At 43.3% G+C, this 18340-nt stretch overlaps 2 protein-coding genes across 2 annotated transcripts; both read right to left on the reverse strand.

The window, feature by feature from the left end:
* Positions 1 to 5948: 5948 nt before the first annotated feature.
* Positions 5949 to 6968, reverse strand: LOC139657446 (neurogenic differentiation factor 4-like). The gene has a single exon (XM_071535288.1). The coding sequence runs from the start codon at positions 6966 to 6968 to the stop codon at positions 5949 to 5951; it is 1020 nt and encodes a 339-aa protein (XP_071391389.1).
* A 6988-nt stretch (positions 6969 to 13956) lies between these two features.
* Positions 13957 to 16778, reverse strand: endou (endonuclease, polyU-specific). Its single transcript, XM_071535290.1, has 9 exons — positions 16721 to 16778; positions 16309 to 16431; positions 16044 to 16157; positions 15210 to 15399; positions 14878 to 15083; positions 14661 to 14774; positions 14463 to 14569; positions 14164 to 14306; positions 13957 to 14077 (listed from the first exon to the last, which is right to left on the reverse strand). Exons 1-9 carry the CDS (start codon positions 16776 to 16778, stop codon positions 13957 to 13959), a joined length of 1176 nt encoding a protein of 391 aa, XP_071391391.1.
* Between the last annotated feature and the right edge of the window lie 1562 nt (positions 16779 to 18340).

Consider the following 18340-nt stretch of genomic DNA (forward strand, 5'->3'; position numbering starts at 1 on the left):
GATATGCTAAAAGGTCTTTGAAGAAGTCGTCTCTCCTTTGCCTTGTTGTACATTACAAGACACTTATACAGAACAAATGTGTGGTCAAGTACAGCCTATCAAAAGTATATTAACAGTATAATGGTATTAGGTTATTAGTGTGTCAGGGCTCTTGTAATATCTGCAGAAACCAGATAGGGTGTTTTAATATCTAAGTGTTTAATGCTAGCAGTAAAAGCAGTAATGTCACTGTCCCGTCAGGCTTGGCAGCGTCCCAGGGTGTCAGTTCTGGGGAAGAGATGCCTGTGTACATTCATATCCCAGCTTAATTCAAGGCTGACACATTTGCTTTGATTTTCTTTGCGCACTCACACACACACACACACACACACACACACACACACACACACACACACACACACGCATGCACCAACACTTTTTGGCAACATGCCACATGGGGGTTAGGTTAAGGGACAGTGAGGAAGGGCAGCAAACTGGAGCAGTAAGCACATTTCACCATTGAGATAGAGTTACAGCGCTGCACACTCCCTCATTCCTCCCCCTCCCCCTCTCTCCATCCCTCTCTCCCTAAACTATTCTCTCTCTCTCTCTCTCTCTCTCTGTCTCTCTCTCTCTATCTATCTCATTCTCCCTCTCTCTTCCGTCTCACTTTCTCTCCCTCTCCCTCTCTCTGTAATAAAATTTTTACAAGAACACTTGCCATTAAGTATGCCAACGTAATGGAGGACATCTCATTCCCGTCTCTCTCTGATCTATATATGTCCCATTTAAGTTTAGTTTAGTTTATTCGCACATTAAAAAGACATCAAATAGAAAAAGGGCACTTAGAGCTAGGAAAAGGCAAATTGTGCAGGTGAGATAGAAAACCCAGACAGGCTTAAAGCAAAACCTCACATAAAAAACATAAAACAACGACATAAAAAATACAAATAGAAACAATGGGATAAAACACAAAAGACACAAGTAATACTGCTGTACAAAGAGAGAATTACAAAAAAATGTATTGAATTCAAAATTAAACAGAATGAAACAAAACAATAATCAACCAAAAAAGATTATAAAAAAATTATGAGTGCATAAATATTCGTAAGTGTTTGTTTGTTTGTGTGTGTGTGTGTGTGTGTGTGTGTGTGTGTGTGTGTGTGTGTGTGAGTGAGTCGTGTGTGTGTGTGTGTGTGTGTGTGTGTGTGTGTGTGTGTGTGTGTGTGTGTGTGTGTGAGTGAGTCGTGTGTGTGCAAACAGTTTGCTTGATGGACCAACTCTTCTGACCTGCAAATTAATAACTTATAGAGGCTGCTCACATAATGTTTTGCTAAATTGGCAGTTATTGGTTTCTGGAAATGAACTGTCCATAAATAAAGTGATATATTATTGATCCACACAGGGAACTTCTCTTTCCACTCGCCCCCTTCATAGGGAGGTCAGAGGTCAGGCTCAGCTGCAGAATAACGCTCTTATAGCTGGTAGGGATTCATGGATACTGCAGCCGGGCGGACATTTGCTGCTGGTTCTCTGGCTGAAGGATGGTCTCCAGGCTCAGTATGACACCCTGCTGTCCTCTCCAAAAATTTCAGCGTCCTTGATAAATATCAATTGAAATATTGTACCATCAAATAAAGCCACACAAGACATGAGCTAAAATGTGGAAAATTATGTTTTATTTTTCAAAGGTAATTCATCAAAAAAAAAAAGTTCTATGTGTGATAAGCTTTTTGCCTTTGGTTGTGAAACTAATTAAAGTTTGCTGAGAGTAGATTTCAGATTCAGTATAAATGCTTGAAGTACGACCCATCTACATCAGATTCACTTAACTCATTATAAGAAATATCTGAAGCAGTCATAATGAATCAAAGTAAAATGTATCAAACAATAAATTTAAATCCAAGGAGGACTTTAATTTCCAAGGGTGCCAGCTGTGTTGTTTTTACTGTAGTCTTTCTGGCTTATCTTCACCAATAATCCTGGCGGGCACTGTACATGTTTGCTCTTCATTTTTCCACCTCAAGGGCAGAAGCACCAGCCACTTCCCTCTTTCCTATTAGCCATCGCACTTCAGTGTTGCCTTTGAAGATTTAATCAGGCAGATTTCCTTGATTAATCTTTTCCTTTAAGTCCTTCCACGGTAAATAATTAGAGATTTTGATGATAGCTAGCTAGCTAGATAGGACTGCATGCAGATTTCTGATAGAGCCGAGTCCCCAGGTACCTTCATTAGCCTGATTATTCTGAACCAAATCAACCAGTTTACATGTAAATAGGTTAACTCTATTCCCACTCTACTCTCACTCTGCTGGCATGCAGTGTTTAACAGACAAGATCTCACTCCATGTAATCTGTTTTATCCAGTTCAGAACCAGTACCTTCTGTTTGGTTCAGTATCAGGTACCAGCATATTGTAATCTGTGTGACATTATTGACAGTCATTATGTGTTATTTGTGCACCAACAGTGCAGTGGGCTATAAGGTTTTTCAGCATAACTTATTTAGATGACTGAACCTAAATCCATATATTATGAACAGCTCCACCACAGTATCTGCAGATGGCTTCAGTCACAGTGCACAATTTCAGCAGACTGACTAATGTTGCCACCTAGTGGCCAAATGCTAATTTCTCATCCAGATATAAGGTTTTATTTTAGCAAAACTCTCGCCACTGGGTGGCAGTGTAATTCTACTCTCCTCTCTATTGGATTTTCTAACAAAAATGCATTTTGTTTCTGATATTGTTCCACTCCTCATAACCTTTTATACAGTGTATTGCTTATTTCCTCAAGCTAATTTGAAACAAAGTGTTGCAAATATATTCCAGGTGCCTGTGTATGTGCTGAGCAGTGTGTGATGCTTTGTGTCGCTGAGTAAGCACAATAACTGCATGATGTTGTGTAGCTGAGGAGATGAAGAGCTGCAGCCTCCACTGCCTCTCTTCCCTCAGGATTAGTGAGTTAATGCAACGATTCAGACACTGAGCTCTGATCAGCTGCTTAATACTGTTTTATCCCTAATAACATAGCCATGCATGCATGTGGGCACATTCACAGACACACATACATGCACAAACACAAAACGCACGCGTGCACACACATACACACCCTTTCATGTATTTTGGACTGTATGTATTGTTGATATTCTGATAATCCTCAGGTGGTAGACAGCTGCCCTCAGCCAAACTTTCACACCCACATAATTATAAACAAAAACCCCTTAAATATTTTATATGCGCCCCATCTGCTGCCACCATGCCCTCACTTACTGTCGCCATTATTTGCCCACATCCAGATCAGCGTCACAGCCAGAGAGGTCAAGGGTCTATCTAATGTTAGCAGGACAAATGTCGAATTGTGTATCAAGGAAATAAATGAGTTATGAACGACAAACCACCCTGCAAAGATACCATGCACACACACACACACACAGACACACACACACACACACACGCACACACACACACACACACACACCACACACAACACACACACACAGGCTTATACTAATCCTTGTGAAAACAAAGCAATATATTTCTCCCCAGCTAAGGCAAGTCAAGCGTGGGATGTCCATCAGCATGTTTATCAGGATTATGAACATTTCATCCAGAATTTAACCTCTAACATTGCCTAATACTTATCTAACGTTCGCTATTATAGACGGAAAGTTGACGTAAACATTGTGTAGAAACACACGGGAAGGACAAGTTGCCCAACTAAGGTGATGAAGCAACTAGCCACCAAGATTCGTTCAGACCATTCCCACCAATGACCCGTGACCCTAAGTGACCTCGTGACCCCCGCTAACTGACCTCTCAGTGGGTGGCCTTCACTCAGACCAGCACGGACCAACCCAAATAATGCTCTACTGTTTGACCAGAGCTCTGTTACCTTCCTCATTGTCTTCTCCATAGTTTCTTTTTTCCCTGCATATATTTTCAAATTGATTCTTTTTTTTACTCATTCAATTGTTACGTTTTATCCCATTTGTGTTTCCTGTTCCATCTTCTGTCTGTTGATGTGTCTCTGTTTCTTGCTGCTCCATCTATCACACTCTTTCCTGACTCTCCATTTCTCCATTTCAGCCTCTCTTCAAATGAACAGAGGGGCCATAAAGGTCAGACCCAACACACCCCACTCCCACAGCCCATTCTCCGCTTTTTTAACCCCCCACTCCAACCACCATAAATCCCGGTGGAGGTATTGTGCATACATCTGTGCCTATGGACGTGCCTGCATGTGTGCGTGTATATGTGAGGGGCGTAAAGGTGTGTACATGTGTTTTTTACACATGTGGGTGAGTGTTAAGTTGCAGTCTGAGTGACTGTCAGGACAGGATTATGCCATCCCAGTGTCAGTGAAGAAAGTCTGTGAACCCTGTGGCCATGCAGCCATGTTAATCATAAATCTTTATCCTGCAATCCTGCCTTGCACATCCACCCTTTCATTAAGAGACGGCCAAAGGATTAGTGCAGCTAAACCATGAGATCCAGAGAGAAAAATGAGAGATGAAGTGGTGAGTAAATGGGGAACAGGACACTAGGCTGTTCTCTATGCCACTGAGTCTATGAGGTGAAAGATAAAGAATAAAGTCTCATACATCCCAAGTCTCTGTACCTATTTTATCAAGGCACATTTTAGTCTATTGACCCTTGTCAAGAGATATCTATCTATCTATCTATCTATCTATCTATCCATCCATCCATCCATAACCCCTTTAATATGTACATACTAGTCCATACGCGGGGATGCGCACACCACTACGTGCAGAATTGCCAAAAATGCATAAACAACGTAAATTTGGGAAAATGGAAAAATCAACCTGGTCAGTCCCGGCCTATGCCAATCCTCAATGCCCATATGCAGTTTCAGATTGATTGGCCAACCCATTGAGGAGCAAAATGGATGCAGACAGACAGACAGACAGACAGACAGACAGACGGACGGACGGACAGAGTTTTCCTCATTTTATAGTAGAAAGACACAAAAAAAAACACAGAATCCATTGGATTGGGTTTTGAAACTTTTAATGACATCCATTTTCCTAAACAAAAAAAGGGAAAATACAAAATTATATGGTATCCAATGCAATATTTTTTGAAAATATTTTAATTTCTGTTGGATAGAACATCCATTTTCACAAGCTTCACCTGAGAATGTCATGTCTGATTCTTTACCTTGACGCTTCCCTTACTTAGACTCCACACTGATTTTGCATTTCTTCGTCTATAGTTCAACATTTCCTCTCTGCAGATCTCACTACCCAAAGAGCAGCTACGTCATGCTAGCAAATCTACATCAGAATGTTTTTAAGTGCAAAACATGAAAGAACAGACAACAGAGAAAACTAGACACAAAAGAAAGATAAGAGATAGACTATAAATCTAAGTCGTAAACAGAGAAGGCCTAGACCACAAATTTATACAAAAGGAAAACCAGACACGCACCAGCACATCATAACAGACAAAAGTCCATATATATTAGATTAGAGAATAAATAAAAGTACTTGAATTTATGTGTAATATCTGTTTAATGTTACCAAAGCTAAATTAGAAGTGCTTATAGTAATAGGACATGGCATCTGTCAAGACTGCCTATGTGGTCATAATGGCCAAACCAAGATTTCCCATTAGGACCTGCAAGGGCTTAAAATTATTTGGTAATCAGTTTTCGAAAAAAAAAAAAAAAAAAAAAGTAGTGTTCTAAGTCAAGTATTTTCTGATCTTAACAATGTTCAGTGCTAGTCTACTGTAAACAGTGCCTGTGCACCACACACACATGTAAACAAACCATTTTTATTCTACAGCTTCCACTAGCAGGCTGTCCACTGAGATAGATTGATCCTTCAGTCTTTCAGGCCAAGAATCGGACATCAAAGTCAGTCAGTGTTAATGCAGGACCAGAGAGCAGAGATGGCCAGTCAGGTTATATTGATGGCTAAAGCAGAGTCTCCCCTCCTGATCCTCCCTAGTCTCTATAGACCGAGGTTATCTGTCGGGGGGGCATGTGGGGCGGATGGTAGGAGTCGTACGGCACCTCTAAGTGAATGTCATAGCCGGCCGTCTGATACAGGACCTGGCCCTGTGTTGCTGTCTGGTCCATAGTGGAGGGAGAGTAGTGGTGTGGGGGCAAGTAGTGGGGCGACGGCTCCTGCTTCGGTACCAGGTTACTGCTGATGCTGAGAGGCGGAGTGGGGGGGCCGTCGTACGGAGGGGTTCCCACACCACCGCCGTTGTACTCATTCGGGGAGTGATTCTCATACACTCCGCCTTTCATTGCCCTCAAGTGCAGCAGGTGAGCCGAGTCCAAAGTTCCGTACGGGGGACTCGGCAGGCCCGGGGACGAGTAGCTCAAGGTGCCGACCCCCATGCCCAGTGCGGCAGGAGGCCCCCTAACCCCGTGTCTGTCCTCTGGCCGCACTCCCACTACAGGGGTCGGGCCCAGCTGCAGGCAGCCGGCCACCAGGTTGCTGGTGGGCTGGGAAAGGCCCTTGCACAGGGTCTCCATGAAAGCCCTGCTCTCGGTGGACTGGCCCCCCTCCAGGGCCTCAGACAGAGCACAGATGTAGTTGCGGGCCAGCCGCAGCGTCTCAATCTTGGACAGTTTCTGGGTTTTGGAGTGGCAGGGCATGATGCTGCGCAGGTTTTCCAGTGCATCATTTAGACCGTGCATGCGTGAGCGCTCCCTGGCGTTAGCCTTCACACGCCTCGCACGGAAACGCTCCTGCCGGGCCTTGGTCATCCGCTTTCTCTTAGGCCCTCGTCGCTTGGGCCCGTTTTCATCCTCCTGTCCTTCCTCTTCATCCTCCTCGTCTTCCTCCATATCCTCGCTCCCCATCTCCCTGCCCTGACGGCTCATTCCACTTCTGTAGCGGTGTGACGAGAGCGGTGTGTCCCCATCAGGTGAGCTCATGTCACCATCCATCCACTCCGGGGGGCTGACGACCTCTTCCCCCTCCCCTTGTCTCACGCATGGCTTGGCCATCATAGCACTCTGTAAACAAGGGGTTATCTCTGTCAAACATTTACACTGTGGTACAGTTCCTGGTAGGTTTTCAAATGTCTGCATAAGCAACAATGCATGTAATATTTGATTTCACGAAGGACATGGACATGGTGTGACACAGGAAAAATCAATAGAGACAATGCATTTTATTGAAATTCTACCCTTTCTGTCTTAATTTATGGATTTTTTTTTATAGTGACTGACACCATATGTATAGGCCAACTTGGTTTGACAATATGGTGGAATCCCCCATTGCCAAGAAACCCAGTCTTGGTGAGGAGAACCTATACACTGCATTCTTATTCCTTAATCCAGGGATTGGCAACTGTGTATCATGGAAGGTCAAGAGTATGCAGGTTTTCATTCTAAACAAAGACTATTTATTTATTAGTACACCTTCATTCAGAGAGGAGGAACTAATCAGTGAGGTCACCTGGTGTAGTGTTTGGTTGGAATGAAAACCTGCGGACTTTCTGCCCTCCATAGCACAAGGTTGCCTGTCCCTTCCCTGAGATGGAGGACCGACCTTGTGTATTAAACTCCCACCTGTCAAGGTAATACCAAGTTCAAGTGTGTTGGTATGAGCTTTATTCAGGTAGCTGAGTTCAGATCAGTGAATCGGTTTCTCTTTCCTGATCTTGATCTTGAGAGAAATACTACTGATTGCAAATTATGTAGGATGTAGCCCGGAGCTTGTGAATCTTAGTTTTCATTACAATAATCGCCTAGCTATGTTGTAAACTGTGAGTGTTTGTAGAAGTCTGTAAAACGGACCAACGTTTTCAGCACCGGACAGCTCCCAGCGGTCTGCGCTGGCGCCACAGGTGTCGAAGCAACGGGGAACATCCAGGCAGGGAGAAAACTTGCACAGTCCATCAGTAATAAGTGATGGGTTTTGGATTTTTCAAAAATACATCCTGTATTATTGTTTCTTTTGTCCCTCGCGCCCCACTCCGCCACACAGGGTGAGTAGACGACTAATCCCGGGGAACTTCTGAACTAGTAATGCCGGCGAGATAAAGTCACAGTGACAGGATGCGACTTCAATCTGGGGCATTGCAGGATTTGCTTCGTGGATGAAGCGGCGACCATGGGATTAACTCAAGGATCGACATCCCCAGATCAGTGACAGAGAACTCAGATTGAATTGGAATAGAGGCCTGACATTTCAAAATGCAGAAATATTATGTCTCTCCACCAATTGCGTGTCTGCGAAGCTATTTGCTAAATGTCAACTGAAGCATATTAAGATAAGCCTATTTTCCACATTTCTCATTAGGTATATTCATTGCATGTCGACTCCCTGTATGTAAGTGTTTTGAGAACAAAATAAAGCTGTCGGAGGGCTATTCCAAAATCCAGGTCCACTGCAGCTTTGATGATCAAAAAACGAATAATGAATAGGCTAATAAAAAAATGAAATGGAATGTTGGTTAATTGATGATTAATTTATAGTTACATGCTTTGGCAATATTATTTGTTTTTACACTGTCATGTCAATAAAGCAAATTGAATTGAATTGAACTGAATAACTGTAGTAAGCCTGATTGATGTAAGAAATTGTTTTTTTCATTGGCGATACAACTCGGTAAATTATGACCTACTATGAAGAGAAAATGTGAGAGTTGTGTTTGGCAGCCCGCGGAGCCAACTTGAAAGAATAATAATTAATATTCCGCACTATTTTAGCACTCGAGGGTCTGGCCCTTTCTACAGATAAGGCCAGAGAAAAAATGACAAAAATGAGTCCGAACAATAATCTATGCTACTGACTTAAAATTACTTAAACTACTGGAGGCATTTGTCAAACCCGTCTGGATACATACCCGTATTGATGTCCCAAGACCTCCTATGAGTTGATGGTAGTTTGGCAGATGATATTTTTCTTTTCTTTTTTTTTTCAACGGATTACAATTTTTTTCTGTCCATCAACCAATTAGGAACTTGCGTGCTGTCTCTGTGCTGCCTGTGCAGAACTGTCGGCGTGTCCCAGATAGTCTCTCTGCGGGTCACTCGGTAGGGGCTCTTGGTTTTAACCTACAGATAGCTCCTCCTCCCACTTGCATCCAATTCATATTACGTGGATGAGCTTGCGCGTGGCCGGCCCGTGGCCCGAGCCCTGGAGCTGCACTCGGCGTGTGTGTGTGTGTGTGTGTGTGTGTGTGTGTGTGTGTGTGTGTGTGTGTGTGTGTCTGTGTGTGAGTGAGAGAGAGGGGGGTGGAAGGGTTTGGGTGTGCACGGGCTCAGGGAGATGTGCATAAGCTCACTTCGGACTGAAATACGCCAGACAAGCAGGAGAGGCCTCGGCCTTTGTTGCTTTGCGAGGGCGGCCGCCAAATCCGCACTTTTGCATTGAGCGGTGGGGAGACGCGCTCAGTCGGGTGAGCTTAACTGTATGTGACAGCTTGAAGTTGCATGTGAGCAGGTGTTTGCGCCATTCCCTCTTCCAGCCATCTATCCCTGCGCGCTGCGCAGATAGGCTTTTGGACATGCGCTCATTTCACCGAGTTGAAATCACCCAAGAGACAACCCTAACCAGAAGGTACAGGAGGGCTGGTCACATGAGGAAATACAGTTTCAGGACGAGTAGTAGCCTGCTAGGTCTTGGGGGCTCATTTAAAAAAATGGACCGTCATCCCCCCTCCATTCTGCAGGATAGGTACTTAAGCCTACATAAATCATAAACTTAAAACACCATAACACATTCTTGAATGTTCTAGTGGGACCCTATCTTTCACTGTGGTATAACATTCATACTTTTCAGTAGTTGTCATAAGAGTTTTAGAGCATAAGCAGCTTGTTCCGGAGCATCTGTAATTCCCTTTGTTGGCTGTCTTTATAATCACTAATGATGTCTCTTGCCAGTTTTTGCTTCCCTTTCAGAATCCAGTCTGTCCTGAAAGTTGTACTTCTAAAGGAGCCACATACATACACACACACGCACACACACACACACACACACACACACACATATACACACACACCTCTTAACAATATACATGGTGGTATAAATGTATATTCATCCCTTGACTTAATTCTGTTCAAATTCATTCCTTAGAAGTTCTTTAGGATTAAGCATCTGTTGCAGAGAAGATACCACACATGGCTCCAGCAGCCCTTCAAACAAAGCATAACTTTACACCTTGGTTTCAGCTCCGGAGCAGGGAACTTAACTATTTTATAACACAATTATCAATTATCTTGTGGCGATCACTATCTATCTTCAGTGTTGACACAAATTGTGTGTCAATGGAACAGAAGGATTTCAAAATCTAAGTGACCAAAGGCAAAAAGGTAATATCTGAAAGACTTTGCAGAAGCTTAAAAGTTTCAAAGCTGTTGAAGAAAGTGTCACTGTAGGAATGCTCACTCATTATAGTGTTGGTCTTCTTTAAGGAAACTATAACCGTGAAGTGACCAAGTGTATCTGCAGCGTATTCATGTCTGATGAAGCACACATTATGCTCTTCAGTAAACTAAACCTCTGTCCTTATCAGTTTACCTGGCAAAAGACATGGCATTGTATTAGAGACTGTGACAGGACAGCTTAACTTTTATTTACTGAGTGTGCATAGTGGAACCAAATTTTATGAAATAAGAAACTTCATTCAGCTTGGTGATTAGGCAAAGTCTAACATTACATTACATTTGTCTTAACATTACGATGTAGAAAATCTGAGTTACCAAAATCTGAGTTCCAATTACTTTGTATATCTTTAACAGTGAATAACCTGAAGTTGATTATGATGCACAACCTCAAAGTTTTGACAAAATGATGATTACTTACTTCTGGAACCACACCGATGTACAATGACAAATGGGTGGGTGACTTGGAGCTTTGTAGGCATAGAAATAGGGGATATCATGTTCTTTGACGATCTTCACCACTGAGTGAGGAACAGAAAGAGAGACAAAGAAGATGCATCACTCCATGAGGAACAGAATACTATGTGCTCTCATTGAAAGGGTTGAGGTAGGATTGTATGTTAGGATGCAGGGTAACCTGCGCACCCAAAGGATGCGCTTCTCGTTCCCGCTCACTCCCCAGCCGACTGCCATATCCCCTGCTCCTCCCCCTGGGTCTCTGCCTTTCCTATTCCACACCTGCAGCCCGAAATGGGAATAGCAGAGCCTGGCCTCGCATCCCCAGAGTGGAAATAGCAGGGGAATATGCTAGCTGAGGCCTTGTGTCCTCATCGCATATTCTGGCATACTCTGGAGTATATGATACAACAATTCTCAGACTAAATTATTTTTTATAATATTTTGTTTTGGGGGTATGCATCCCAAGTTGCCAAATACCACTTTTATCATGACAGCAGGAAGGATGATGGCATTTTAAACGTCTCTTTTTTGCTCCTCATATTTCAGCCTTTTCAGTTTGACCCAATTAGACAGTATAATCTTCATGTTCCACAAGTGATGCTGAAGGGTATAGTATCTATGCCATAATGTCCCCAGGTCCCTTAGTGTTGCCCACACTCTATAATGTCCTGTTGCAGATGGTCGTCCGTTAAGCATGTCCCATTGCAAATGTGTGTGGCTCAGATGCTCGTCTATTCCCTCCTGGCTACTCACCTGACTCAACATCTTCACATTGCTCAGACAGTGACACCTAAGTAGATGCCCCCTCACCTTATGTAGGTATGTTTGGATGTTTGTTAGATGAGTTTAGTTATTAGAATGAAAAACGAGGAACAGATGAATCCACACACAAACATGACCTTTTCCTCAATCCCCAGCGCTTCTGTATGTGACAGTGGGGGAAACAGGGCTTTGTCCATCTGTCATACTGGAAGTCCTCGGAGAGATGCCAATACCACAGCACGAGGAGTGTGTGTGTGTGTGTGTGTGTGTGTGTGTGTGTGTGTGTGTGCGTGTGTGCGTGTGCGTGGGCGTGTGTGTGCATGTGTGTTCATGTTTGGGGGAAGTGGATAGATTGCATGTGCAGTGTTAGTTTTTTCTTCCTACAATATCAGCAGCCTTGGATATACTTTTACCTTCACTGAAACAATAATATAACAGTCACCTCACCTCAGTAAACCTGTACTGTATCTATCACTCTGCATATTCTCTGTATCTTCTTCAAAATATATTCTGTCCCTAACAGCAATGACAATAGATTCATCAGATTGTGCAGAAAGCATACAAAAACCAAAACTGAACGACAGAGAATGAACGTTGCTCTGTGTTTCATGGTCCCCCATCAACTTTAGAAATGGCCGGCATCTAAGCCAAACTTGAACCTCCCTCCAGCCCAGCCCCGACCCTGGGGAGACAGGGGTGATGTTGACCATGTGTCCTCCTACTAACCATCTCATTGATGGACCCCTCCATGGGGTAAAGTAGACACCCCCCTCTGCCTCAACCCCTAAACCCCCTTAACCCTTCCCTAAACCCTCTGTTGGCCCCCTGTTGTGCGTGTTCATTGGCTGACCGCCTTCAGGCGTCCCTTTTCCACGGGTCCATTGTCTGGCCCCATAAGCAGCTTTGTTTCTGCATGTGCAGCTGGGCTAGCCCGCACAGCCATTAGCCACAACACGCTAAAGGGAGAGCGGGATAATATAATTACAAAACAAAAGTCAGGTGGCTCGCAAGATCTGCCAGGAGAAGCCCATTTGGGGGAGATGCGAGGACACGCTGGCGGGTGGCCAGCTATAATTCGATTATGAAGTTGTGTGAGTGACAAAAGAAACAATTGAATCTTTTTCTTTCATTTGCCCCACTGTGATTTAATTTGATTCCATTTGGGTTTTAAAAAGAGGGGAGTGTGAAAGGAGAGAAGATTTACTCTTCTAATTTCCAGAGTCACTAGCTCAGAAAATGTAATATGGTCTGACAAAATTGCAATGGAGAAATTCTTCCCTGGGCTAACTTTATTGTCATTTTGTTGGGAGACTTAGTCAGTACGTGAGGCCCAAATCAGATGAATCACTGAAAGGCCTCGGCTTCGCTATGAAGTGACTGGTCTTATGTTTTCGTTTTGCATAAATGCACACAGACTGGTGGACAATGGGATCAGTGGCAGATCCATCTCCTGTAATACTTTCTTTAAACAGGGGTGCAAGTGTGTCCCCCTGTTCTCTCGGCAGACCCAGAATTTATCCTGTTAGTCACCCTAGATGAGTGAAAGAGTAAACTCAACCCCCATCCCAGCTGGACACACACACACACACACGGATGCACACACGCACTCACTCACACACACACACACACACACACACATTCATGCGCACTCACATGGGCACACACACACTTAACCCCAACTGGGGAGGTACACACACAGCTTTACAGACAGCTGATAGGAACAGGTTTAGCTAGTGGCTACTGTTTGGAGTAGGTCAAGCAGAACAGGATCTGTTAATGTCTTTTTGTTTCTATAGTTTATACTGCAAAAGACTGCTTTTTGTTTTTGTTTTGTTGTTTTAAAAGACAATAAGCGATTGTGTCAAATGCACACATGCTCTTACTGCTGATGGTTGGGTGTCAGTCTTGTACCCTCTCTGGGTGTGTAAACGCCCATTTTTTGCCCCATTAGGCACAGTTTGATCGAGCCCCTGGGAGCGCACCGCATTCTCATGCTCTGCTCAGTACGATTTTACTGCAGCTTAATCAAGTCTGGTTTTGAGTTTTATTTATACAACTAGTATGCATGTGCTTTCTGACATAGAACGGACAACTTCTGTAATCTGTTTCTGAATGGAAACAATAGTAGAAGATAAATAATTTTGTCAGATCACACACTGGATTGCTTTATTACAATAATGAAAATAAACAGGTGCCTTATATTTATATCATCCCATACTTATAACTTTTTAACTTATACATTTTGCTTAAATTTCAGCATAATTCTTTTTACCTATCACCAAAATAAGTGCTTATATTGATAACATTATTGAAATGCATTTATATCATCAGTGTAATGAAAGCTCTGTTCTGTTAGTAGCTTATTGTTTAGCAGATGGCTGCTTCAGTTCCTGGGAGTGGCGGGGAAAGCCGAGCCAATGAACTTCTTCCCATCACCATAGAAAGTTTTATCCCAGGTGTAAGTCTGGATTACCAGCGCTTTTCCTCCCAGGCTGAGATGACACCTGAGAATCAAGGACATCAAAAAATCAAAATCAAAAAAAGATGCACAGGGAAGAGTACACCAGGTCCATTTTATATATACACTTACTGTTTTCCAGGGCGAGTGATGTAGCAGAGGCTGTACATGGCTAAATCAAATTCAGGACTGCAGCCAATGATAGCAGAGCCGACCTGCTTGAAGTAGCCATCCCACTTGAACTGCATCCCCAGAACATCAGGATAGGTAGTCCACTGAGAGCAGGTGAGTGAAAGAAAGAAAGAAAGAAAGAAAGAAAGAAAGAAAGAAAGAAAGAAAGAAAGAAAGAAAGAAAGAGAAAGTTAATGAAGGCAGTAGTGCACATGTCACAACATAAACCAACATGTTGAGCTCTTATTGTGGATGCTTACCGGCCCATTAAAGCTGTGGCTGTAGTACTCCAGCAGGCCATTTTTCTCGAGAAGATAGAACTGGATCCAGTTATGGAAACCAGACACCTTTCCACCCTTCACCTCTCCTATTATAGAATATGTTATCTTCATAAACACGAAGAAAAAAAATATTTGCAACATATATATTGTGTTTCAAAGACATCTAGTCTCTCAAACCTGCAAAGATGTGCTCAAAGCCACTGGAGTCCATCTTGTTGTTGTTGCGGGAGTAGAGACCAAACCACATCATCTTCAGGTCGTGAATGAACTCTTCCTCTGATGCATAGCGGCCTGAGAATCCATCATACCAGCGAGTACAAACACTAATGTCAGATAACGTATGTTATTGTGAGTTGCGCTGAAGCAGTGGACTGTTATAAGTGGACCTTGTTACCCTTAGTGTAGAGGAAGGAGAAGAGCTCTCTGCCCAGCTCAGTGTTGGACATGGTCTCCCTGAGGAAGGCCTCCTGCTCAGCCAGCTGCTGGGGGCTGAAGTCCTCCGCCTGGCCAGTCATCCTCTGGTAGTTGTCCAGTACAGCCAGGAAAGCAGCGTAGGTGGGCTTGGAAAACAGAGCCTCCTCGTCCAGGTAGCGGAACAAGCTGTGAAAACACAAACACCAAAAGGCCAGAGAGGTATGTAACATGCACAGTTGTAATCAGAATTAAAGAACAAGAAGAAGAAGAACTAATAAAAGGGTGCTGTGCCAATAAAGGTTGTGTTCTCACGGGCGAGAGGAGAGATCTGTCTGGGAACTCGTCTGAGAGTCGGGCACGAGAGCCTGAGGGTCGATGACCAGCTCAGAGGCTGAAGCCTTGTTTGAGTCCAGAGCATAAAGAGTCTCAGAGATGGCCTTGATCTCAGCATCACTGATCACACTACCACCACCACCACTGCCGCCGCCGCCACCCCCACCACCTGTAGAGAGAGACAGACACATTATCACACACACACACACACACGCACACAGAGAGTACCACATTTGTTAAAATTTGATATAGCAGTTATTGTTGTGCTTCTCTCTAGAGCAGAGCTGGTAAGACACTGAGGGGGCAGGTGCAATGTGGCTAAGCGCAATAGCTATGGTGCTACAGAAAACCAATAATAGTATTAGCCTGCAGGCTTTAAAAATACATTACGCAGCACAACAGTGACACCCACTGGCTACATGCCGAAAGGAGATTTGACCCACAAGGCACGAGCCCACACAGCTGTGGACACCATGCAGAGACAGGCATTCACTGGACCGGGCAGTGTATTATACAGCCAGTTAAACAATTGAATGCTAGACAAAAGGTTATAATAAATAATTTCTGATTATTATTATTATTCTCATAAATTATGGATTGAGAATTTGAGCTTTTGCAGTGTAGCATCACATTGCTCATTGTTTGACTGCTGTTTTTACATTCACTATCCACCATGTGAATGTCACCAGGTGTCGTAGGTGGAGCAGCCATCCAGAACGGGAACGAGCAACTCAAACAGATAGAAGCTGGCTGATTAACAGGTGGTGAGGTGTGTGACTGGGGGTCAGCTGGGCGACACATGGTTAGTCTTACAGAGGTCTGCGTAGTCGCTGCAGCAGTTGTCGTGCTGGGAGCACTTGGAGTTGCAGTGGCATTTGTTCTGAGAGTTGTATTTCTCACCACATCGGCCCTTACAAGATGTGGATCCTCCTGGAGGAAAAGAAAGACACTTGTCATTTGAGGCACACTACACACCCATAAATTTAACAACTTTCCCATATCTACAAAGTGATAGTGCATAATGGACAATGTGCTTCTGTTAAGTTTTCATAAAAAACAGCCTTCTGTAGTCACTCACCTTTGCATAAGTCGGCGTAGTCTGAACAGCAGTCTTTGAAGCGCTCACAGGACGGATTACACTGACAGGAGAAATTACTGTCTGTGCCATAACCACAGCGACCCTGACAGGAGTCCAGAGTGTCTGGGATCCAACAGGACAGATTGGTACAGAGTCATACAGGGATATATGGAATATCCTATTCCTAACTGTATTACATGGTTGTACAGAAACCTGTAAAGACGGATATTCCGTCTTTACAGGTCTGAATATTCGTCTGTAAAGGTAATGAAATCAACATGAAATCAATATGAAATCAATATGAAAATAGAGCAGGGGAAATAGAGCAAAAGACAAGAAAAAAAAATTAAGAAATATAAAAAGAGAAAAGGCACAATTTGTCTGCAATAGAACCAGAGTCAAAATGTCTTACTGCTGTATCCCTGGCAGAACAGGGTCACACAAAGTGCAAGAAGAAGAATGACCTTCATCATGACTCAGCGGCGCAAAAACAAGGTGCACTGGTTGTAATAATGCTCTCCCTTTTATAGGAGGTTTCACCTAGCCAATCCAATTGCAACACTCACATTAAGCCAGCCCCTAAGTCAAGATGTCAATCACTTCATCGTGACACCAGAATTTGTGTAAGATAAAACACTCTTAGATGTGTTATAACAAATGATTTATAAGCTGTTGTTGACAATGGCAATGGACAGCGGTGAATACCACTGCACAAATTAAGTATAATACACCTAATGGAGAAGGCCAGCCTTAATATTTTCTGAAATTTTAGCCTTAAAATTTCTAAACAGGTAATGCACCAGCACCTTATCCCCCATGCATTTTGGCCACTCCTTCCTGGTCACAAAAGATGTCCAGCTGGTCTGGCCCATCCCCCTCCTCCTGGTATGTGTATGGGTATATGTATGAGTATGTCTATTGATGACTTTGTTTGTCTATTTTTAACTATTATGTTATGTTGTGGGTATGTTCAAGTATGTCTACTGGTGACTTTGTGATGAAATGCCTTGTGATTTTGCTGCAAACCAATTTCCCCATGGGGACAAATAAAAGTATCTATCTAATATGATGTGAGGAAAGTCCCTCTTAAAGCTATTTGTTAAGAGTTAATCTACGTCTGATGCAAGGAGAACTATGGCATTCCCAAACGTGTGGAAAGTGGGAATTTCAATATAAAAGGAATGAACAGGGGTTAATAACCAAAACAATAACCACACACACACACACTCCGTGAAATTGCACACCTGTTTCACAGTTACTTTAATGTCTGTTGTTGTCTTGTAGTTTGGTTAACTTCTAGTTCCATCACATACTTTAGAAGTTATACATGTGAAAAAAAAAAAGAAAAATTCTTTCTTGCAGCCCACTGCGTTTGAAGGCTATAAGTCTAATAAAAATAGGTTGTTTGTGGTAGTGTTGTATTGCCTTTGAAGATTATTTCTCACTCCTCCTGCCAGAGTGTCCAGCTGCTCTGTTTCACAGGGTTTGTACGAGGCAGCTCACCCAGAATAGCTTACCTGTCTCAGGGTCCCTGATCATGCTGAGTCCACATGCCATCTGCGGGACGTCCTCCTCACTGGCACGTGCCAAATGACTGGGATGGATGCAGTGTTCTTGTACAGTTGCATGATGTGTCAGTCACGTTTAAGGTATAAAGTGTCATCTATCTAGATCTAGGGAGCAGAGAATAGGACCCAAATGCAAGACCGGCAGAGACAGAACTTGATAACAGTAGAACTTTAATAGCTGAAGTAATGCAGAGGAACAAAAAGGGAAAAAAACAAAACAGGCCGACAGGCAAAAGGCAAAACAAAAACCAAACCTGGCCGGCGACAAGGCAGGAGATTTCCACATGAAACACAGGGTAAAACAGGTAACACAGCTAAACACAACAGGTAACAAAAGACAACAAACTCGCAAGGACTACAAGGAACAAAGACAAGATATACACACAGACTAATTACACAAATGAGGGACAGCTCGCTGGCAGGGGAGAGTCTGGGAGGTGATTGGTGATATATATATATATATA

This window comes from Centroberyx affinis, unplaced genomic scaffold (assembly GCF_046629955.1).
Source record: "Centroberyx affinis isolate AG114_WGS23_722 - 3 ecotype Tasmania unplaced genomic scaffold, CSIRO-AGI_Caff_v1 ptg002685l_1, whole genome shotgun sequence".
Taxonomy (NCBI): Eukaryota; Metazoa; Chordata; class Actinopteri; order Beryciformes; family Berycidae; genus Centroberyx; species Centroberyx affinis.

Coding starts and splice junctions, on each gene's coding strand:
- LOC139657446 (XM_071535288.1), bottom strand. CDS start 6,968: ATGATGGCCAAGCCATGCGTGAGACAAGGGGAGGGGGAAGAGGTCGTC.
- endou (XM_071535290.1), bottom strand. CDS start 16,778: ATGAAGGTCATTCTTCTTCTTGCACTTTGTGTGACCCTGTTCTGCCAG. Junction 16,158..16,308: donor CTACGCCGACTTATGCAAAG/GTGAGTGACTAC, acceptor TTCCTCCAGGAG/GATCCACATCTTGTAAGGGC. Junction 15,400..16,043: donor CAGCGACTACGCAGACCTCT/GTAAGACTAACC, acceptor CTCTCTCTACAG/GTGGTGGGGGTGGCGGCGGC.